At 49.9% G+C, this 23399-nt stretch overlaps 2 protein-coding genes across 2 annotated transcripts in view; one reads left to right on the forward strand and one right to left on the reverse strand.

Annotated features, from left to right (window-relative positions):
• Positions 1-12934: 12934 nt before the first annotated feature.
• Positions 12935-16806, reverse strand: DNAJB1 (DnaJ heat shock protein family (Hsp40) member B1). The gene is made up of 3 exons (XM_027084998.1): positions 16392-16806; positions 14640-15220; positions 12935-14337 (listed from the first exon to the last, which is right to left on the reverse strand). The coding sequence occupies exons 1-3, from the start codon at positions 16600-16602 to the stop codon at positions 14107-14109; spliced, it is 1023 nt and encodes a 340-aa protein (XP_026940799.1). The 5' UTR covers positions 16603-16806; the 3' UTR covers positions 12935-14106.
• A 6347-nt stretch (positions 16807-23153) lies between these two features.
• TECR (trans-2,3-enoyl-CoA reductase) overlaps positions 23154-23399 on the forward strand; it is a 28112-nt gene continuing 27866 nt past the window's right edge. The window contains exon 1 of the mRNA XM_027085000.1: positions 23154-23292. Coding sequence (XP_026940801.1) covers positions 23278-23292 — 15 coding nt within the window. The 5' untranslated portion in view covers positions 23154-23277. The remainder of the gene's footprint in view (positions 23293-23399) is intronic.

A 23399-nucleotide genomic window follows, 5' to 3' on the forward strand; every position in this document is an offset into this window, starting at 1 on the left:
CTCGCGGCCAATCCGCTCCAAGCCACGCCGCCCCGCCCCGGGGGACCCGAAGGAAACATTCCAGAGGGATCCCTGCTCTTCGTGACACCTCCCCCGCGCCGCGGGGCGTTGGACCTTCCCGCCCCTCCTAAGCCGCGGCGGGCTGTACCACCGCAAGGCTGCGGAGGGGGGAGCTGCGGCTGGGGCCGGGCCAATCTCGGGGAAGGAAGGAGGCCAGCGGCCAATGGGAAGCTGGAGCCCCTTGACCACGTGCTGTTGGCTGGGTGTCCGTGTGGGGTGCCCTGGGTGGTAAGAGGGCGGGAGGCTGGTCGTGGGAGTCAGGTGACCGAGTTTGAGTTTCGGGGAGGGGATGCAAACTCCCAAAGTCCAGAAAAACGGACCCTTTAGGAGACCCTGGAGGGGGCCAAGGGCAGCCCCCAATCCAGTCCTTTGCCTGGCCTGCACATGCCCCAGCCCGGCCGTCCTCGGGGCGGTAAAAAGATGCATTCATTCTGGGCGGGCGGGGGACTGAGATGAATAGGGAGGGTCCCGAGTGTCCCTGCGTCCTGGATGGACAATGGACAAGGGCATTCATTCATTCATTCGCTCATCAAATATTTAATGTGCCCCTGCTCCGTGCCAGGCTCTGTCCTATCTCTACAGACACACTGACGAATAAGCTGACTGAATGTGTTCCTGGTAAAGGGAACAGGGCGTTTAAAGGCTTGGAGGTCGGACAGAGCGATACAGCACACTTTAGGAGAGTACAATATCGTAGGAACTAGCAAAGCAGCTAGCAAAGCACCTTTCGGGTGCAATGGAACGGAAAACAAGGGCAAGATAGCCTGTTCGCTTGCTGGCTGACCAACGAATATTTATTGAGCACATACTAAGTGCTAGATTACAAAGGGTGCCCAGCCAACCCAAGCCTCTGCCCTCAGGGAGCTGACTTTCATGAGCCTGTCTATTACATCTCTGTTCCCGCTCCCCGCAACCTCCCTGCTCCCGTCCCACTTCCGAGACTGGCACAGAGCAGGGTCTCAGTACACATGTGTGAATGAAAGAACTAGGTAATCTCACCATCTCCAGGTTTGGCTTGAAACCGGGATTTCTCCGGCAGGAGCAGGTCCAAGAAAAAGACCCAAACGCACCTTGCCCTGGCGGAGAGGCTCAGTTCCTAGGACAGGTGAGATTGCCTTGTTCTAGGAACAAGCCAGCCACTCAGACAGCTGGGGCCGGACCAGGAGTTCGCTGTGTGTTCTGGGAATTGTAGTTCTTGGAAACCTCTAACTGTTCAAACCTCAATGCACGATTGGGTCTTTGCAGTTCCCTGGGTGAGCAGCTGCGTTTTCCAGGCCTCGCTAGGGCTTGCAGAGGGACAAAGTGAGAGGGGAGAGTGGGCCCTGGGCTTAGTTGCTGAGGGCTGCCCGGCCGGCCCCACCCAGCTGGCAAATACTGAAACTGCTGTGGCAACAGGCACAGCTATTGTCTTTCTCTTCCTGTTCTGCTGACCTCTGCCACCCCCACTGAGTGATCGGTTGCCTCTGGCTAGGCCAGTGCCCTCTGTGGGACTGTGTCCACTGCCCTGCTTGTGCCTGGCGTCTGAGCTGCCTCCTACACACCTGGAGAGGACAGTATGTGGGACATGGGGACAGCAGAGTTCTGAGCAGAATCCACCTGAATCCACCTGTTGACTGATGAGGATGTGCCCAGGGAGGGGGGAGGGGTTGCCCAAGGGCACAGAGCAACACCGGACGTCTCCTTCCTACTTGATTTTATAGCTCAAGAGGCTGGAAGCCTCAGCTGGTGAGGAGCTCAGATTTTAGTGCTACCTCTGTCCCTTTTGGGGGATGGAGGGAGAGAGTTCTGGAATGCCAGCTAATACATACAGAAGGCAAGTTTGAGTTAGAAAAGCACCGTTGTGCAGCCACCAGATGAATGATTGATTCAGGCAGTGCTTTGTCAATGGGGAAGTGGATATTCAGTCTCAGAGAACCGGCCCACAGATTACTTGTTAATTTCAATGGCGAAAAGGTACCTTGGAAAAGGCACAGCGGAGAAAGCTGGCAGTCACCACCTCAACCAAGTGATCAAAAAACTTCACCACTGCTGGAACAGGCTGTCCTCACTGTGTTCCCTGCTGTGATGTGTTACTGAGAAGGGCACACATCACTTTCAAAGAACTTGGTCCTGCCCAAAGTGTTTAACCTGAATCTAATAACTAGGAAAAACCCAGACACATCCTGATGGAGGGACATTCTTTATAAAACAAAAACACAAACAAAAACAAAATGGTCTGGACTCTTCAAACAGATCTATGTCGTGAAAGGCAAAATCAATCCATTAATTAAACAAATGAATGACTGGGAAACAGTTCTAGATTGAAGGAGACGAAGGAGAGAAGACAGGGACTTCCCTGGTGGTCCAGTGGTTAAGAATCTGCCTTCCAATGCAGGGGACGTGGGTTCGATCCCTGATTAGGGAATTAAGATCCCGCATGCTGTGGGACACCTAAGCCTGAGCGCCACAACTACTGAGCCCATGTGTTCTAGAGCCCGCGTGCCACAACTAGAGAGAGAAGCCTGTGTGCTGCAGTGAAAGATCCTTCATGCTGCACCGAAGATCCCACGTGCCGCAAATAAGACCCAATGCAGCCAAATAAATAAATATTTTTAAAAAAAGTGAGAGAGAGAGAAGACAACCAAAATCAATGTTTGATCCTTGATTGGGTCCTTGATAAAAATTTCAAAAAAAAGGTAAAACAGCAATGAAGCATATTCTAGGGATAACCTAGGATATTTGAATGTTAACTGGACATTATGGGGTTGGCTAAAAAGTTCCTTCGTCTTTTAAGTTAAAAATAAAGACACATTTTTCATTTTCACCAAGAACTTTATTGAACAGTGTATTCACAGTTTTGTTCCACTACCTTCTGCCATTTTTAAGGCAACTTCGTAATTCCATCATCCCAAAACTTTATCTTTTTGAGCAAAGAACAGTTACAGGTGCCTTTTACAGTCTTCAAGGGAATGGAAATTTTCTCATTAAGAGAATTTTGTAAAGACCAAAATAAATGGAAATCTGAAGGTGCAATGTCTGGTGAATACAGCTGATGAATCAGAACTTCCCAGCCAAGGTGTAACAGTTTTTGCCTGGTCATCAAAGAGACATGCAGTCTTGCATTATTCTGATGGAAGATTATGTGTTTTCTGTTGACTAATTCCAGACGCTTTTTGTCGAGTGCTGCTTTCAGTTGGTCTACTTGGGAGCGGTACTTGTTGGAATTAATCATTTGGTTGTCTGGAATGAGCTCATAATAGAGGACTCCTTTCCAATCCCACCATATACACAACATCACCTTCTTTGGATGAAGACCGGCCTTTGGTGTGGTTGGTGGTGGTTCACTTTGCTTGCCCCAGGATCTCTTCTGTTCCACATTAATGTACAGTATCCACTTTTCATCGCCCATCACAATTTGTTTAAAAAATGGAATGTTTTTGTTACTTTTCGGTAGAGAATCACATGCAGAAATAAGGTCAAGAAGGTTTTTTTCGGGCTTCCCTGGTGGCCCAGTGGTTGAGAGTCCGCCTGCCGATGCAGGGGACACGGATTCGTGCCCCGGTTCGGGAAGATCCCACGTGCCGCGGAGCGGCTGGGCCCGTGAGCCATGGCCGCTGAGCCTGCACGTCCGGAGCCTGTGCTCCGCAACGGGAGAGGCCGCAACAGTGAGAGGCCCGTGTACCAAAAAAAAAAAGAAGGTTTTTTTCGCTTAACTTACATGGAACCCAAATATCAAGGTGGTGCAAATGATTTTCAATGCTTGATTTGAATATTTTGAGTATGCCTGCTATCTGGTATAACGTTGATTGCTCTCAATTAATGTCTCGATTTGACCTCTGTCAACTTCAACTGGTCTACCCAACCGTGGAGCGACATCCAGCGAGAAATCTCTTGCACAAAACTTCACAAACCACTTTTGACACATTCGATCAGTCACAGCATCTTCTCCATACACAGCACACATCTTTTTTTTTGCGTTTCAGTTGCGTTTTTACCTTTCTTGAAATAACGAAGCGTAATATGCCGAAAATGTTGCTTTCTTTCCTTCCATCTTCGAGATTAAAATGGCTACTACACAAAAATTCACCAATTTTGATTTTTTTTTTAATGCACGCTGATATGACAGCTGTCACAATACAATCTGAAAAAATTGTTTCGAATGAAGTTAAAGACAACTAAGTGCTACTAGAGCCAATCTATGGAAAAAAACGAACGAAATTTTTGGCAAACCCAATAGATAATACCATATCCATGTTAAACTTCCTGAGTGTGAGTGTTGTACTGTGGTTAGACGAGAGAATGTTCTTATTCTTAGGACATACTCACTGAATTATTTAGTGTTAAATTCATGATGCCTGCAACTGTCAACATGTTTCAGAAAAAAATTGTATATATATACAACATTTTATATACAATATTATAAGATGGTATACATTCCTATTAACATATAGGGAGATAGAGAAAGCAAATATGGCAAAATAGTAACAACTGTCACTGAATCCAGGAGAGTGGTATATGGGTATTCATTTTACTATTCTTTTTTTTTAAATTAATTAATTTATTTTGGTTGCACCTGGTCTTCGTTGCAGCATGTGGGATCTTCACTGCAGCCTGTGGGAATCTTTTGTTGCCATGTGAGGACTTCTTAGTTGCGGCGTGCATGTGGGGATCTAGTTCCCTGACCAGGGATCGAACCCTGGCCCCCTGCATTGGGAGCTCAGAGTCTTACCCACTGGACCACCAGGGAAGTCTCTCATTTTACTATTCTTGTAAGTTTTCTATAGCTTTGAAATTTTTAAGATAAATACCTGAAAAAAATACCCCTATTCCCCTCCCATCCCCAGCGGCAACCCTCCAGTAGGTTTCATAGGCACCCTTGCTTGTGTCTTTCCTTGAAAATGTGCATTGTTTTATATGCGTGTTCTATTATATTTGGTTTTTTACTTTTTTCACCCACTCAGTACTGTACTGCTTGTTTGTTTGTTTTGCATTCTGCTTTGAAGATCCAGCTGTATTGCTAATCTCTTGAATCTCTTTTCTTCTAACTTCTGCTAGGTGTCTCAGGGGGTGCATCCCTCACATCTTACTCCTCTGTCCCCCAAGGATGGAAACCAGGCAGCCTCCACCTCCCCACAGCACAATGAACAGCCTTGGACACGCCCCCTCAGGGACCTGGTGAGAATCTCCCTAGGGGAGAGTACTGGATGCGGAGATACTGGGTCTCTGGGCACACTCAGCTTTGCTATGTGGCCTTCCGGACTAGGTAGCCCCATCACATCCACTGGCTTTGCAGGAGGGTCCCATGTCCCCACATCTCCACCAGCCGTTGGCATTACCCAACTTCTAATTCTCGCCACTCTGACTCACTGTCAAGTGACATCACCGTTGCTTTATTTTACATTTCTCGGATTTCTAATCGCTTTGAGTAGCTTATTTGCATGATGGCCTTCAGGTTCTCCTCTTCTGTAAATTGCCTGTTCATACTCTTCGCCCATTTTGCACTTCGGGTTGCTCTCTTTTTCTTGGCGATTTGCACGTGTTCCTCACAGAGTCAAGATCTGCACCGTCCAATATGATCTGTCTAATGTGACACTCCGCTCTCCACATGTGGTTATTGAGCACTTGAAATATGGTTAATACCAATTGAGATGTGCTGTAAGTGTAAAATACATTCTGGATTTCTAAGACTTAGTAGAATGCAAAGAGGATGTAAAATAACGCATCTCGTTAATTAGTTTCTATACTGATTACATGTCAAGATGACAATAATTTGGGTATACTGGGCTAAATAAAAAGTATGATTAAAATTATTTTTACCTGTTTCTTTTTACTATGTTAATGTGGCTACTAGAAAATGTAAAGTCACGTAGGGGCTTGCATAGTTCTATTAGATAGCACTGGGTTATTGAACCCTTGTCAGTTTCAATAATGATAGATAATGTTTAGGCAGAGCTTCCTATGTGCCAGGCACTGACCTAAGAACTTTATAGTTATTAAACAGTTTAACTCTCCTAACGACCATGTGAGGTGGATACAGTGTTAGACATTGCAGATGTGGTCTACCACTGTGTCATGTGACGATTCACTTTGTCCATGTTATCCTTCGTTGGAAACAAATCTTTAAAAAAATATTCATTTATTTATTTGGCTGTGCTGAGTCTTAGTTGCGGCACGCGGGAGTTTTGTTGCCGCCGCATCTGGGATCTTCGTTGCGGCATGCGGGATCTTCAGTAGTGGCATGAGGGATCTTTTAGCTGCAGCATGTGGGATCTAGTTCCCTGACCAGGGATCGAACCCAGGCCTCCTGCTTTGGGAGTGGGGAGTCTTAGCCGCTGCACCACCAGGGAAGTCCCGTTGGAAAGAAATTTTAAATTTCACTGTAATAGAACATATACATTTTGTGGTTTGTGCCTGCGACATTTCATTAAGGAGGCCCTTTGTACCCTTAAATCACAAAGTTTTTTTTTAACCCATTCTATGGTTTTTCTTATCCTTTGTCTTTTTTCCACCTCTAGTTCATCTCACGTTGTGGGGTAGGATACAGTCATATTTCTCCATAACCTGCACTGCTCACCAGCTGTGGGACCCAGGGTGAGCCCCTTCCCCCTGTATACCCAGTCGCCTCTTCTGTAAAATGGTGATCATAACAGGACCCCCTTCCTAAAGTCATTATGATTATACTAGGATAAATGAACTATTCTGTGTCAAATGCCTACAATGGTGCTGGGCAGATAGTAATTGCTCAGTGAACACCAGCTGCTATTATTAAACTGTTGTGGTGAATAACACAGTATTCATAACAGAAACATGATAGAAATAGATACATTTATTATCCCTTACTGTGTGCCAGGCCATGTGCTGGCTGGAGTAATTCCACTGGATATCTCCCCCATTTTACAGAGGAGGTGACTGAGGCTCAAAGAAGGGGAGCCACTGGGTTCAAAGTTGCACAGCAACTCACGGGTGTGATGCTTTAGCTCCTCCCCCAGCACTCATGACATCCCTCTGGAGGTGTGGGTTGCATGTGAGGCCTGCTCCCGAGATGTGCGGGACAGGTTAGACCCAGGAAGGACATTGCTGAGAGACGTTGCCTCGGCCAGAGTGATCTCAGAGTTTGAGCCTGGCTCTTTGTGGCCTGTGGTTTGACTCCCCCTATTAGCTTGGCAGGACTGGACTGACTCAGCGGGATGGGCCTTGAGGGGAAGCAGAGGAGGTAGGCTTGACTGGGCTAGGTCCTGTGGCCCCAAGTCTCAGCCCCAGTGCCAGCAGCTGCCTTTGGGTGCTGGATTTCAGGAAGTCACCATAAAACCCAACAATAGTGCTGCTCTCTGGAGGGCCAATGGGTAGATCTCCTTTCAAAATACATCTCCAGTCATTTCCTACCACCTCCTTGGTCACCCCCTGGTCCAGCCCCATCACCTCCCACAGCCAATTTCTCCCTGATCTCCCAGCTCCACCCTGGATCATCCCCAGGTCTATTCCCCCTCCCCCCAAGCCCTACAGCACCCAGAAGGCACCTGTGAGCACCTAGGTCAGTTCTCACCCTTCCTCTGCTGATGACCCCCACAAAAAAGCCATGTGCCTTTAAAATACTTTGATGAACTATTTCATCTGGAGTCAGGCCTGGCCACACTGATGCCCAGCATAATCTTCCCAAGGAATGTTGAGCCCCCGTTGAGACAAACCAGCCAGACGTCCACTCCAACTTCCAGGCAAAAGCAAATCATGCCGTGTCCCTCCTGACTCAAGGTCTTTCAACTGGCTTCTCCTCTGCCTCAAGCATGGGGGCCAATCTCAGAAGGGCCCTGACTCTGGGTCTGTCTCATTCCTGGGCACGCTCCACTTCACTCTCTCCTGCTCTCTCTGTTTCACCCACACCAGGCCTCAAGGGCCTCATGCTTCTGAGCTCAGCCTTGCTTGGTCCACACCCCTGGTCTGTCTAGGAGCCTCATCCACAGGGCCGCAGCTCCAATGGCCCATCTCTGCACCCTGACAAGCTCCTATCCCTTGGCCTGTGCGCTCGGGGCCCACCATGCATCCTCTCTCCAAGCTCTCCGGTCGTGGGAAGTACTTACTTTGCCTGCTATCACAGGCTGAATGGTGGACCCCCAGAAGATATATGCCCGTGTGCCTGAACCTGTGAATGTGACCTTATTTGGCATGAGGGTCTTGCAGAAGTAATTAAATTAAGGATCTCAAGGTGAGGTCATCCTGGATTTAAATGGGCCCTGAGCCCAACGTGTCCTTATAAGAGACAGAAAAGAAGACACAGACACAGGAAGGGGAGGTGGCCTCATGAAGACAGAGGCAGGGATTGGAGTGATTAGCCACAATCCAAGGAACGCCAAGGATTGCTGGCAACCACCAGAAGCCAGGAGAGGTGCATGGAACAGTTTCTCCTTCGGAGCCTCCAGAAGGAACCAACCCTGTTGAAATCTTAGTTTTGGCCTCCTGGCTGCCTGAACTGCAAGAGAATAAATTCCTGTTGTTTCAGGCCACCCAGTTTGTTGTACTTTGTTACAGCAGCCGCAGGAAACTAAAACAGAGGTCTGTGTTTCCTGGAAGACTGTGAGCTCCACGAGTTCCCCCCGCGCCACCCCCCTCTCCCCGCCTCCCTGATGGCTTTGTTTGCCTCTCACTGGGTCCCCTGGGGCCTAGTGTTGAGCTGGCCTTCAGGAACTGTGCCCAATGACTAATACATGAATCCTGAAGTGGAAACAGGATCCTAGGAAATAGGGGCTTTCCTGGAGCCAGACAGAATATCCACTTCTTCCAGGTGGGAACTGGAAGCAGTAGGGTATGGGGGACCCCTTGCTGGGGGTACCCACCAGCAGACCTCAGGGCTGGATGTGTTCCTCTGCACACTCTGTGACACGAGCCGTGATACGGCAAGTGTTGCAGGTCCACTTTGTCACCCGATTACTCATTCAACAAACACTCAGAGTGTCAGTCCTGGGCCAAGGGCAGCCCTGGGTGCCAGTGATGCTAAGATTATTAGGGCATGGTTGGTGACCTCAAGGAAACTCAGGTTGCTCAGAAGGAGGACCTTCTGGAGTGTTCCCAAGGCTATCGCTCCTCTCTTCATGACAAAGAGGGAAGTTGTCTCACTGATTAATCATAGAGTTTGAGAACTCAGAAGAAATCAGACACCACCACGTCCCCCTCTGCCACCAAGCATGGAATCAGCAGGCCGTGAAAGCATTCTCAGGTCCGTGGGAGGGAGCGTGAATTTCTGTACTTTTAAGGACTAGATTTTAATAGAAAATAGATGCTTATTGTTTGCTTTGTGCTATTTGGAAATGGAAGGTTGGTGCGTTGAAATTTCAAGAGACTGATGATATAGCTCAGGGACTTGAAGTTATACAATCAAATGACAGTCTCCCCCCTTCCCCACCCACCCCCTAAACAAAGGAAAATTAAGACAAAGCAAAAACCAAAACCTTTGCAAGCTCCTGCCTCACTCAGGAAAAGCCAAAGTTCTCCAGTGGCCCAGCAGGCCCTGCACCGTCTGCCCTGCCTTCACCTCCCACTCACCCCTTGCTCTCCTGGCTGTTCCTTAAACTCAGGCATGCTCCTGCTTCAGGGCCTTTTCACAGGCTGTTCCTTCTGCCTGGAAGGTCCTTCCCTCAGTATTCACATGGATCTCCCCTTACCTCCTTCAACACTTTGTTCAAATGTCACCTTCCCCGTGAGGCATTCACTGACCATGTCACTTAAAACTGCACCCAACACTCCCTACCCACTTGTTTTATATTTCTCCATCACTCTCATCACAGTCTAGCATGTTAGATGATTTATTTATTTATTCTTAATTTTCTTCTTTCTCACTCCACTCACTAGACTGTCAGCTCTGCAAAGGCAGGAGTCTTTGCCAGTTTTGTTCACTGCTGTGTCGCCAGCATCAGGAAGAGGACTGGGCACACTGTAGGTATTCAATAAATATTTACTGAACGGACAATACTTGTTATGTGTCAGGCACTATGCTGGGTCCTTCAATGATTAACAACTAATGAGAATAATTAATATTTAAGGAGACCTGGGGCAGGTTTACCCCAACCGCCTTAGAAATATGTGTTTGTGTTAATTGCCCACTTGCTCCACGCCAGGCCTGTGTGAAGTTCTTCTCAGGGGTTAGCTGTCTGAGTTCTGGCTCTGGGGGAGTGAGAAAGTTGAGAGTGGCTATGATTAGTCCTGTTTCACATGGGAGGAAACTGAGGCTGTGAGAGGTTTGTTATTTGTCCAGGGGAATGCAGTGAGCAGAATTCGAACTCAGCACAGTCACGCTCCAGAAGCCAAGTTCTTAATACCACGTTCTTTTGCCTCTCCAATGCCCCACCTTGCCCAGTTTTCACACCTCTATGAAGTCTGTACCTTCATTAGCCCTGTTTTTAAAGGAGGCCACTGAGACTCAGAGAAGTGAAGTCACTTGCCCAAGAACACACAGCTGCAGAGTGGCAGAGCTGGGAATCAAACCCAGGGCTGCTCAGTCGTAGAGCCTGATGCTCCACTGCTGCTGTCGAGTGAGCAGGTGGTGACAAGACAGCATGGGAGTGAGCCTGCTTTAGGTACAGTTTCCTCAAGTTGGGTGAGGGCTGGGGTGGAGCTGTGGGTCTCAGGGGCTTGCCTGGGGATTTGGTTCCTGGACCTGACCCGAGAGCACTGACCCAGAAGACCTTGGACTCACCTCAGTCTTTAGAGTTACCAGTTGTGGGCTGAGAAACTTTCACATTGGGATACAAAGATAACTGACACACAGTGCTTGTTCTGTGCCAGGCCCCGTTGTGTGCTTATATATCTATATCTGAAAATCCTTACAACCCTAGAAGTACTATTATTATGCCTATTTTACACTTGAAGAAACTGAGGCACAGAGAGGTTAAGTCACTTGCTCAAGGTCACACAGCTAGAAAGTGATCGAGCTGAGATTCAAACCTAGAAGCCGGAGCAATGATAGAGGAGAGGTAGGGGCCATCAAACATTGAACTAGATCTTCACACCCACCTGAGCAGGCCTGGCAGAATCAGTGTGTAGAAAAACAGAAGTGAGGAAGCTATTTCCATGACATGTGAGGAAAAAAAAAAAACACATAGCATACAGTATGTACCACTTGTACAAAAAAAGAAAAATATATTCGTGCAGCATCTCAGAAGGAAATGCACAGGAGACACTGGGAACATTCACTGGGGGTGGACTCAAAAGCAGGGTGGGAGGGAGAATTTTTAACTCTATGTGCCCTTGTAAATTTGGTACCGCGATTACCTAGCCAAAAATTGAAACTGAACATTTAGAAATTATGCTTATGCTTATATAAGCAGACTCTCTCTGGGAGGACGCACAAAAAACATTTTTAAAAAAGGAAAAATTTTCTAATGCCATGGCTTGTCTACAGTGGTTCTGAGGAGGGAGGGGACTCGACTTTTCACCACAGGCCGAATGTAAATTTTGAGTTTTCTACTGTTTGCATCAATGCGACACTCCTGGTGCGATGGATGAAGATGAAGTGGGCCCAAAAAAGAGGCAGCTCCACATGCACCGACATGGAAGGAACTCTGAAACGTGGTCAGATAGGCAGCATGGGAAAGTAAAAAAGATCCATTAACTGGAAGCTACGGAGGAGGAGAGGTCCACTTGCAGACAACCGGACACTTGACACACACAACCGCGCCCAGCGTGGGCAAAAGCTGTACATCTGAGGGGCAGCCTTTCTGTCCACTAGGGTCCTTTCTGTCTTTTTCACTGTGAACATTTTCCTAGACTCACGCTGCCCCATCCACCGCCCTGGTTAGGTTATTGCTCTAAATAAGTTACCAGAACTGTGACACATTGAGGCTTTGTGCACGTTCGTGCTGGTGGCCCTTGGATATGAAGTTCACAGGCACCTGCTATGTAATGAGGGAGACGGGGGCGGGGGGATTGGCAGCCCTGGGGGTCTGTGACCCCAACCAAGGCCAGGGCCAATTCTGCAGTAAATGTCATCTTGGTCCCTGGTTCAGTGAACAAATCTTGTGATAAGGTCCCTTTTGGCTCTGATACTCCAGGGGTCACCTCCCAACTAGGATGGCCTCTCTGGGCTCCACATGGCTGCCCTTCTAAGACACCCAGGTCTTACCCAAGTCACCGCTAACCACGTGTGGCTGCAGCTACCAAGCAACTTCTATTGAATCTTAAAGAATTTCTGTTTTAAAAGACATAAAACATTCCCATCACTGAAGAAAGTTCTCTTGGACAGCACTGCTCTTAGACTGTTTTCAGTGGTTAAATTCTTTCAGTGGGAAGGGAAAGCCACTCCTACGTTGACGTTAAACATGGTGTTATTTAAGTTTTTACATCAAGACGTTTCGTAGCAAAATAGCAATACATTGTTTTCCGCCTGTGTAATTACTTACCTTAAAATAAAAACAGTTCCTTAAAAAAAGTTGCAAAGTAAAAGCAGTTTCAGTGGCCTGCAAATAAAGGGAGGGCAGGAAATAGGTCTTCACCAGGGCAGGGCCAGCCCTGGGCTGGAATCCTAGTCTGGTTTGGCCAGGGTCTGCCTGACACCAGCCTGTTCTAGCAAGTAAGGAGTTGGGGGAGATACATACACCTCCCTTTGGCCCCAGCAACCAGACCTTGGAATATTGGGAGGGGACCTGCTTAACTTTGGCCCCAACCTTCACAGAAAGCAAGCTCTGAGTCCACTGGGCTCTCCGGATGCCTGGATCAAGCCCTGTGGGTTGCTGTTATCCACACCACATCCAGCTCAAGGAGGGTGACTTCTCTCTCCCTTGCAGAGGACTCCTGCCTTCTGCTCACCCCTCCCTCCCACCCACCCACCCTGGCCGCCTTTGGAGGGCTGCCCAGACCCCACCCCAGCCCGTCAGCAGAGCCCTCAAACAGAGTCACAGGACCGCTCCCCTGAGGTTTAGCATCAGTCTTTAATGCTGTCACACTGCACACTGACAAGTCACACACTTTGGTCTTGTGTTGGCAGTGGCAACTTACAATGAGTCTAAAGGTCTGAGCACCAGACTGGCCTGCAAGGAACAGATACTTGTTCCTACATGCCTCCCCCCGCCCCCACCAGGTTCCTTCCGAATTCCATCATGGCCCCTTACAGAGAGCAGCAGCTGCTGTGGACTGGTTTCATTTGAGTGCACACCAACTTTACACGGAATTATAAAAACATATTTACAGACGTTCCACAGTGCTCCTGTAATCAGAAGCAAAGACCCTTTTATCAAAAGGGATTATACCTAGGGCTGTGCAAAATGCAAAAGGATCAGATCCTTTTGAGAGTCCAGAGTCCGTTAAATGAAAAATCACCTGGGCCACTGGTAAATCCCAGGTGTGCCAAAAGATTGCCTTACAGAAAAGGAAAGTGAGCGCGCCCAGCCTGGGAGCCAGGGGTTGAGAGGACCCCCTGCTCCGGCCAGGGCCCCAGACGCTCGAGGGAGAGGCAGCTGCTCAAGTTGCTCGCTCACTGGAGGCCGGCTCCCTTGGTCTTGCTGGAACGAGAGAGAGGTATTGCTTGTGGGAGCCGGCCAGGCAGTTCGGCAAAAATAGTCTAGGTTCTCAATTTGAGATGGCAAGAGAAAAGACGGGATTCTTCAGGGGAAGAGTAAGACGTGGGAGACAAATACAGAATAAAACATGAACTGATTACACAACAGAAACTGAGGAGTGTACAAGACCTGGTAACCAAGAAGGCAGGTCCATACCACGTCTAACATCTGCAAGCAAAGGGACTACAGAGGGATCAAGTCCAGCTGTGGGTGTGCCTCTCCCCCTGGGCAGGGCCTGGGGGAGGAGGGTGTGGGCCCATCCCGGAGGGCGGCAGGACCCAGCGGGGCAGACTGGACTGCCTTTTCCTGCTGTCCCCACCACCTGCCACCCTATCGCTCGAAAAACCACTTAAGTCTAGTGCACGACTTTAAAAGATTGTGTAATATATTCTCTGGAAAACATTCAGCAGTACGAAAGCCCGCCCTGGGCCCTCCCGCCCTCTCGCGGGTCCACAGCTGGTGGAACAGTCTGGAAATCCTTGAGCTCTGGAAAGGTCCCTGGTCAATCCTTGGGGAACACAGTTGACTATATCGGAAGAACCTGCTCAAGAACGGTTCTTGACGTCTGGGGAATCCTCTCGGGGAAGATCACTTCAAACTCAATAATAAGGTCTCCACGTTTCTCGGGCATTTTGGGGAGAGGAAGTCCTTCTCCAGGAACTTTTCGCCGCATGCCAGGCCTGATGACATCTTTGAATACAACAGGTATGGTCCTGCCGTCCAGAGTTGGGACATTCACTGTACAGCCACACAGAGCCTTGGAAAGCAAATGGACAACATTAGATAGAGAGTAGCTTCGGAAGCTCACATCCTGCCCAGAGGCTGTTTAATGTAAGGTAAGCACCATGAGGCCTTTGTAGCTAAGACCCTGCCCCCAGATCCACCCAGGTCACCAGCACAGAAGCTCTGGAAAAACAGAGCCCTGGAAAGTCTTGTTGCTACTGCACCTCCCAAGCCTGGCACACACCAAGAGCTCAGAAATATGTGTCAAGCAAATACTGAACTGTGTCAAAAAGCAGACTTCTCCCTCCACAGACGTTGCCCTGCCTAGTGCCTTACCTCGCGAAGGGTGATCCTGGCTGGGTAAATGACATCAGAGCCATCTCTCTTAAAGATATTGTGTGGCTTGTCCTTTAAAACAAAGACGATGTCGGCTGGAATGTTGTTGGAGGTCTGGTCTCCTTCCTTGGGGAAGGTGATTTTGGTCCCTTCTTTCCACCCCCGCTTCACTTCAATGGTCAAGATTTTGTCTTCGTTGCGAATGCTCTTTCCATCAGGGTTCAGCCGCTTATGAGAGATTTTCATTTTCTTGGTACAGCCGCTATAGATCTCTTCAAGTGATACCCTGAGGTCATGGGTGACAGGGGGATCTTGCTTCCTTCGGGTGGGCTCTTGGGCAGGGCGGGAGCGGCCAAAGTTCATGTTGGTGAAGCCACCCATGCCCATGGGGAAGCCTGAGAATGGGTCATCGATGTCCATGCCTTCCTCCCCGTTGCGCTGCCCAAAAAAGGTGTCAAAGGGATTTCGGCCACCGAAGAACTCAGCAAACATGGCGTGAGGGTCTCCATGGAATGTGTAGCTGAAAGAGGTACCGTTAGCACCACCGCTGCTCCCGCCACTGGGGCCACTGCCCTTTAGGCCTGAAAAGCAAAAGCAGAAGAAATCAGATGGCTGGCTAGAAGCTTAGCTCTCCAGGAGCTTTCTTTAAGGAAAAAAGCTTAGAAGTCATTGCGGGAGGGATTTTTTTAGCCTGTCTGGGAAGAATAACGAAGAACCCCAAGCTTTTACCTCCCACTTGCAGCGGCAAAAACAGAACCCTTACTCCCCAAGGTAGGTAGTTCATTGTGGCATGACAGTAGTGAAAGGCTCAAGCTCTGAGATGGCCATATCTCTTGGGGTCACCCAGATCCTCACACCTGAGTAACCCATCCTTCCTGCAAGGAGTACAAAGAATTCACTAACAGATCCGATGAAAAAAGCACAACCCAGGATCAATTTTCACTAAATGTTTACTCCTAAATACTTTAGGACTAGAGACGTGTGGGGGAGTAGAGATGAAGGTGAAACTGTAAACGGAGACTTTCAAATTCTCACACCCTGGCACTTACTACCATCATTCTTATATAAAAAGTCAGTTATTTCTGAAGACCAAGCCCAGAAGCCAGCCTGAGTCATCAACGGACAACTGGACACCAAGAACGCTTTCTTTTTCCCTGAAGAGAGCTACCCCGGGGAGGCTGGGCAGAGACAGGCCCCATTGCTCCATACACCTTGACGGCCGACCTACGTGCCCGGCACGGCACGGAGCCAAGTAAGCACTTTACAGTGATTACCTTACTCCACCCTCGGAGATCTTCGGGAGGTCGCTCGGCATTAACTGTCACTCTCGTTTGCAGGCTCACTACACGCAGACTGTGCCCGGCGCTCAGCCAGAGGCCCCGCCCTGCACCTTGCCCAGGTGAGCCTAGGGCCCGCGGGGCCACAATGCCACCACTCAAGCTAGGCCTCCGAACCCTCTCCTTCAGCACCCCGGACCGATCGGGGCCGTGGGCGGAGGCGGGAGCCCAGGGAGGGGCAGTCCCAGACATACTAGAAGCTTCTGGGCGAGCAGCGCAGCCAGGGCTGCTCCTCCCATCGGGCGGCCGCCTATCCGAGACCGGAGGCCCGTGTGGCCAGAGGGCGGGGGCTGCTCGCCCCCGGGGGCCGGGGCGTCTCCCACTCCCCGGGACGCCGCGGCGTGGCCGCTGTGCCTCGGTTTCTCCGCCTGTCAAAAGACGGGGCCGCGCCCCCGGCCGCGAGCGCGCACACTACCTTCCTCCCCATAGCGGTCGAAGATCTCGCGCTTGCGCGGGTCGCTGAGCACGTCGTAGGCCTCGGCGATCTCCTTGAACTTCTCCTCGGCGCCGGGCTCCTTGTTCTTGTCCGGGTGGTAACGCAGCGCCTGGCGACGGTAGGCCCGCTTGATCTCCTCATCCGACGCACCGCGGGCCAGGCCCAGCGTCTGGTAATAGTCCTTGCCCATTGCCTGCGCCTGCCGCTCGCCGCCCAGCTGTAGCCGTCCCCCGGCTCCGCCGCCCCCCGCTCCCGGAGTCTATATACCCGCCCGGCGGAAGCTTCCAGAGCCCGCCAGCCCACTCCAGAACCTTCCTCCCCGCCCCCTACGCAGTTTCGACCAATCGCCGCCGCCCAGGCTGCGACGCGCAACATCCGGGGCGGGGCCGCGCCGCCAACAGCCCCCTGCGCGCGGCCACGCCCCTTCCCGCTCCGCCCTCGGCAACGCCTCCCCGTGGCGCACGCCCCCGGGAGACGGAGGCCCCGCCCACCCCCGCGGGAACCAATAGAGATTTTGCTTTACTGCTCCTGACGACCCGGCCGGCCGCGCAGCCCGCCCCCTGCCTGGGTCAATAGGTTACGATGCGCTGCTCCGGGAAGGGGCGGGGTCGGAGAAGGCCCCGCCCCTTCCGTAGCAGAAGCAAACGTGCCCGCTCTTATCTCACAGGGCGTGGGAATCAGTTCCTGCCAGGAGTCTCGGGGCGGGGGAGTTACCTAATCTTTCATTGCCCCAGACACCCACCCTGCTTCTGGGACTAAAATTATCCACCCGCCCTCTTCTACCGGCTGTGGGTAGAATGCACTTGGGAGCCCCGGTACTGTCCCTGTCCTCACCTATACAGTACCCTGTAAAGCGAGGTGAGCACCCGGGACCAAAGTTCATCTCCCTGGAGAGGTCTTCTCAGTCCAGCTCCTTAAGTCTTTCAGTTTACCGTATTCTCAAGAACCCCTGCCACTGAAATTTGAAATTACCCTGTTCCTTGGTTTTCATGCTAAATGTCACCCTTCTCCCAGCCTGCGACCGCCACGAGGGCAGGGACTGGGTCTTGTCAGTGCTGGGTCTCTAGTGGCAGAAACGTGTCTGGAACCGACGCTTCGTAAATATTCCTGGCTGTTTTTAATACACCTTCTTTTTCCCCTCCCCACTACCTTTATGATTTGGGGGAGACATGGGCGTGTCATACACCTCTCAAGACCTCTGTTTCCTCATCTGTGGGCAACATGATCCCTTTCGGCTCTGAGAGTCTGGGGTGTCTGTGGTCAAGGGCAGGGCTGAAGGGGTAAGAAGGCTCAGAAAGGGGTACCACCTGAGAAGGGAAGAGGGGTGGGTAGGTGGTGGTGCCCTGTGAAGGGGAGAGTTTCCTGGAAGAACTGCTTGGGAGGTCTGGGCGGTGTGACACTGGCTCTGGAGCCAGACAGCCCGGTTTCATTCTTGGTTCCAGCTCTTCCTGGCTGTGTGATCTTGGGCTGGTTACTGAGCCTTCCAGGGCCTTTAGCTTCCTCATCTGTACAATGGGGGTAGTAGTTGTACCTGCCTCATAGGGCTTTGAAGTTGACGTTGATTCAACATTTGTGAAGTGCCCAGGACAGGCCTGGCCTAGAGGAAGTGCTGTCAAAGGGGTGACTAGCCATCTGGTTGAATGGTGGGCTGCTGAGCCACCCGTTTCCTGGCAAAAAGCTTCTGGTAGCTACTGCCCTTGTGCAGGCTGGAACTCCTGAGAAAGATGCCATGGCCTTCCCCTGCTGTCTAGCAGGGGGATTCCGGCCATCCCTGGCCACCCCGACCCCAGGGTAACCGTGTCAGTAAGGACTCTGGACTAGGACACACACCAGCTGACCTGGGAGGATGAGTCTGGGCTGGGTGCCCAGGGGCACAGCACTGCAGGGTTCCTGAACCAATCGTGGAGGGGAGAGAGTTTGATTTTTTTAAAAGCTACATAAACAGATAGCGGGAGAGTCACCATGGGGAAAAACTCAGAGCTTGTGGATTTCCTCACACTTATAAATTTAAGAGTTAACAGATGTGGCAGCCTCCAAGGGTCTTCACATAGCCCTGAGTGGGCCAAAAACATCATGTGAAGGGTGTCCTTGTGTTTAGGGGCAACCTGAGAGCTGGGAACTCTCCCTTCCTTGAGCGAGCCTGGGTCATGTTCAGGAAGTTTTAATTGTTCAACCCCCCCCCCCCAAAAGAAAAAAACAAAAACTCAACATCTCTTCTTATGGCTATGATTCTTTGACCTGGACACTCACTGGGCACTTTGGAATGTTATTGGAAAAGTGGCCTCTGCAGAAATCTCAGCACAGGTTTGAGCTCTCAACTCAGAGAAGAAGAGAAGATGTGATGGGTAGTTGTATGCATCGACTTGGCCAGGCACTTGTACCCAGTTATTCAATTAAACACTAAGTGCTGCTGTGAAGGTGTTTTGTAGATGTGGTTAGCTTAACATCTATAATCAGTTGACTCTAAGTACAGGAGATGACCATTGGTATTGTGGGTGGACCTCATCCAATCAGTTGAAAGGCTTCAAAAGCAAACTGAGGGAATTCCCTGGCGGTGCAGTGGTTAGGGTTCTGCGCTCTCACTGCCGAAGGCCTTAAAAGCAAATACTGAGGTTTCCCTGAGGATGAAGCATCAATTCCTGGCCAAGAGTTTCCAGCCTGCTGGTCTGCCCTACAGATTTCAGACTTGCCTTGCCAGCCCCCACAATCGTGTGAGCCAATGCCTGAAATAAATCTCTTAATACACAGACACACTCACAAACACATATATCCTACTGGTTCTGCTTCTTTGGTATCCAATAGAACCCTAATGTAAGAACTAAGCAGGACTTCCCTGGTGGCGCGATGGTTGAGAATCCACCTGCCAATGCAGGGGACACAGGTTCCATCCCTGGTCCAGGAAGCTCCCACATGCCGTGGAGCAACTACTACTACTGAGCCTGCGCTCTTAGAGCCCACGAGTCACAACTACTGAAGCCTGCATGCCCTAGAGCCCGCGCACCGCAACAAGAGAAGCCACCGCAATGAGAAGCCCGCCCACCGCAACAAAAAGCAGCCCCTGCTCACTGCAACCAGAGAAAGCCCGCGCGCAGCAACGAAGACCCAACACAGCCAAAAATAAATTAAAAAATAAAAAGAACTAAGCAGGTGAGTCTGGAGTCGGTCAGCCTCCGTTGAAATCCTGGACCCACTATTTACTTATTTACTGCCTGTGTGATCTTGCACAACTTGCTCTACCTCTCGAATTGCTAGCTATGTCCTCCATAAAATGGGATAAGGGTAGATCTTACCTCCCAGGGTTGCTATGTGGATGAATTTGAGAGGGGCCAGGAAATGAACATCATAATAATAGCTAACACTGACATGGTCCTACTCTGTGTCAAGCCGGTTCCAAGCACTTGATCTGTATTAACTCATTTAATCCTGACAATAATCCTATGAGCTTGGACTATCATTACCTCTGTTTTACCGGTAGGGAAACTGAGGCTCTGAGAGGTCATGTGACTTGCCTGAGGTCACCCAGTGAATAAAATGCTGAGGTATAAAGTGTGTGGCATACTGAGTATTTATGGTAAGCACTCAGCTTATGTTAAGATGTGATTCAGATGATGATAAAGACTTAATTTTTTTTAAAAAAGCATCGCCATTTTTTTCAACTCTTCTCTTCATGAAAAAGAACTTCAAAAGCATTACAGCCATACAAGCTAACAATCTTCCCCTGGTGGAATACCCATGTGAAATAAAAACCTATGTTCACATAAAAACCCATGAGCAAATGGTTATCAAGGCTTTATTTGTCATTACCAACCATTAGCCATTAAAACCTAAATATCCTTCAGTGGGTGAATGAATAAACTGTGATCTGGCAACATGATGGAATACTATTCGGCCATAAAAAAAGACTGAGCTACTGACACAGGAAACAATGCAGAGGAACCTCAAGTGCATTATGTTAATGAAAGAAGCCAGATTCAAAAGTCTATTTACTGTGTGATTCCATTTTAAAGGACCTCTGGAAAAGGCAAGAGTATTGATGCAGAAATTGGATCAGTGGTTGCCAGGGGCTGGGATCTGCTGCAAAGGGATACAGGGGAATTTGGGGGGATGATGGAAATGTTCTGTATCTTGACTGTGGTGGTGGTTACATGTCTGTATTTATTCAGAACTGTACACTAAAAAAGGTGAATTTTATTGTATGTAAATTATACGTCAATAAGAAGAAAGAAAATAAATCCCATGGACTTAAAAATAAAAATTAAAAAGGCAGACAAGATAGAACTTGGGAAACCTCTCTCTGGGGCTCCTGACACAGTGGAAAGTTGCTAACCAGCCCTGGCTTGTCTGCTGTAGGCTTTACCTTCCCTCACACAGCTCTGAATCAGCTTGATCACACACCCAAAAACAAGCCAAGCCAGGTTCCTGGAAGAATCAAGATCTTATCTTACTTGCATGTGGGAAATAGAATTTCCCCTTTGGAAACTGCTCTAAGGGACTTATCACATTTGACTCAGCAAATACCAAATGTATTTACTTGTCACCATTATGAATCAGCCACTGTGCTGGACAATCTAGCTGTCCCTACCAACAGGTATAGTCAGAGCCGTGGTACAGTGTCATGAATGGCTTGAACAAAGTGGCCAGTCTTCATTCTGAGGGTGGATTTGGTTTCTGCTGGCAGACTCATTACTGGAAGCCAGGTGAGGCCAACAAGGGGTCCTCACACCTGTAATACCCATCAAAAACAAAGGACTTCTTTGCAGGCTGGATCATGCCTTTCTATGCATTTCTTGTAGGTGAGGAGAGGGACGGAAATTATTTTTATGCCTCGGCTGGCACACAGCACAGTAGGTTCACAAAATTATTTGGTGCCTGTTGAGTGAGTTCAGGGCTCAGGGAAGCAGTCTCGAAAGGGAAATTCCAGAATGTTCTGAGTCTGTAGGAATGTGTGTGGAATCTCCAAAAATGACATCTATTTGGACACCAGACGCCTTGCCTAGCTGGAACCCAGTGATAGGGAAGACATGCTTACTCAGACCACATTGGAGAAGCTGGAAATTGGCAGAACTGGCAAAGTAGCAAAACATGGCTGGGTTTTAGGGGTTCAACCCTGCCCCCTCAGCATCTCAGAAGTAGACACCTCAAGTAACTCAACTTCGTACGATTTAAACTTGTGGCCTCTGAGCGAGTAGTCCCCCATCCCCCTCCATGAGGCCAGGGAATGAGGCCTGTCGGTACATAAAGGATCTGAAGATACTGTGAGCCCCACAACTGCTAACAGGAAGAGATCTGTACAAGAGAAAGTACAAGTATAAAACACTATGTTTTCATCTGTTTTGCCCAGATAGGCCCGATGAAAAAGGTAATGAATTTCTGAAGACCACAGCCTTAGCTTCCTTTACTTGGAGACAGGGGTCCCCATAAGCTGTAGCTTCAGAAGTCTCTAGAGCCTAACCTGGATGACTAAGTGCGAGCATTGACTCACCTTCTCCCTGCCCTGCTCTCCTGTGAATCAGAGATCTATCTTTGAGGACTTCTCACCATGTCCCTGATGCCAGGCCTCTGAATTCTGAAGGGTTCAACAGTTGATGAAGGCTCAGGGGCAGGGTCTGGAATCAGGAGAAAGTAGATAAGGTGAGGGAGTGTGCCAGGTCCTATCTTAAGTGTGCATGAGTGTGTGTGTGTGTGTGTGGTGGAAACCAGCCTCCCAGCCTGCTCATGACAATCAATGGAGCAAAAGCATGGCATGACCCCAAACCAGCACTGTCCAGTAGAGCTAGTGTGAGAGGCACAACCGCCAGCTGTGTTTGATTTTAAATGTTCCAACAGGCACATTAAAGAAGTAAAAAGAAACAGGGGAACTTAATTTTAATAATGTATTTGAATCCAATATATCCAAAATAACATCATTTCAACGTGTAATCAACATAAAAGGTGATTAATGAGGTTTTTTGTTTTTTTTTTTTACATTTTCCTTTTCGTACTAAGTCTTTGAAATCGGTTTGTGTTTTATGTTTACAGCACATCTCAGTTTTGACTAGCCACATTTCAAGGGCTCACTAGACACATGTGGCCAGCGGTGACCATACAGGCCCGTGCAGGTAGAGACAAATGTGGCCTCCGTGCCCTTCGAGTCGAGCAAGGTGGGGCGGGGGCTTGCATTGAAAAGGGAGTGAAGACAGCCCCAGAATGGTTACAGGTTGGGGGCGGTTCCAGAAGGCTTTTCACCACCCATTTCCCCTTTCCTTTCCTCCCATTCATGACAGATACGGGTCCCCTAGCCAGAAAGGCCTCTCCATCCAGGTGCCCCAGCCCATGCCTCCAACCCCCATCCCTCTCCCGTTGCTCCCCGGTATCCCCCGGGGGCCGCCCACCTCGGAATTCATCCAGTCGAGCTGCCCACCACGCGAACGCTGCCTTCTACGTCACTCAACTGCTAGCTCCCTCCCCCACGCCTTGCAGTAACCTTCGCTTCCCTTGGTTTCCACAGCAACGCCACCAAGGGGCGGGGCAGGGGGGCTCGCGGCGCCGAGGCCCCCTTTGATTGGTGGGTAGCCAAGCCCCTTCTTTCTACCGAATCCCCTCCCTCTTGCCCGCGCTCCGCCCTCTCGGTGGGTCTTGCAAGCTGATTGGCTAGCCCCGTGGCGAGAGCGGCTATTTCTCGTTCGGACCTGCCCTGCTGGGCGAGGGCGAAGTGGGCGCCCCGTGCGCTGATTGGCTGGAGGGGCGCGCGCGGCAGGGAGGAGCGGGGCGGACGCGGAGCCGCGGTTAGTCTCGCGGGGAGGTCGTGAGCGTGTGAGGTATCCCTTGCAGTGTTGCGCGCAGGTAGCTGCAGCAGCAGGAGCAGTAGCCGCCGTGTGAGGGAGCCATGAAGCACTCTGAGGTAAGAAGCGAAGAAACCGGGGCCGAGCGACTGCCGCAGACCCATTTTTTTCTTCGTGAGACAACGGGAACACCCCCCCCTTTCTCGCCCTGTGCCGAGCCGGAAGG

This window comes from Aethalodelphis obliquidens, unplaced genomic scaffold (genome assembly GCF_003676395.1).
Source record: "Aethalodelphis obliquidens isolate GAN/ISIS:26980383/991018 unplaced genomic scaffold, ASM367639v1 scaffold53, whole genome shotgun sequence".
In the NCBI taxonomy this organism is placed as follows: Eukaryota; Metazoa; Chordata; class Mammalia; order Artiodactyla; family Delphinidae; genus Aethalodelphis; species Aethalodelphis obliquidens.

Excerpts from the sequence above, each read along its gene's own strand:
- DNAJB1 (XM_027084998.1), bottom strand. The coding sequence starts at position 16,602 with ATGGGCAAGGACTATTACCAGACGCTGGGCCTGGCCCGCGGTGCGTCG. Across the intron at positions 15,221-16,391 it reads CGACCGCTATGGGGAGGAAG|GCCTAAAGGGCAGTGGCCCC; the intron begins GTAGTGTGCGCG and ends TTTGCTTTTCAG. Across the intron at positions 14,338-14,639 it reads CCAGGATCACCCTTCGCGAG|GCTCTGTGTGGCTGTACAGT; the intron begins GTAAGGCACTAG and ends TTGCTTTCCAAG.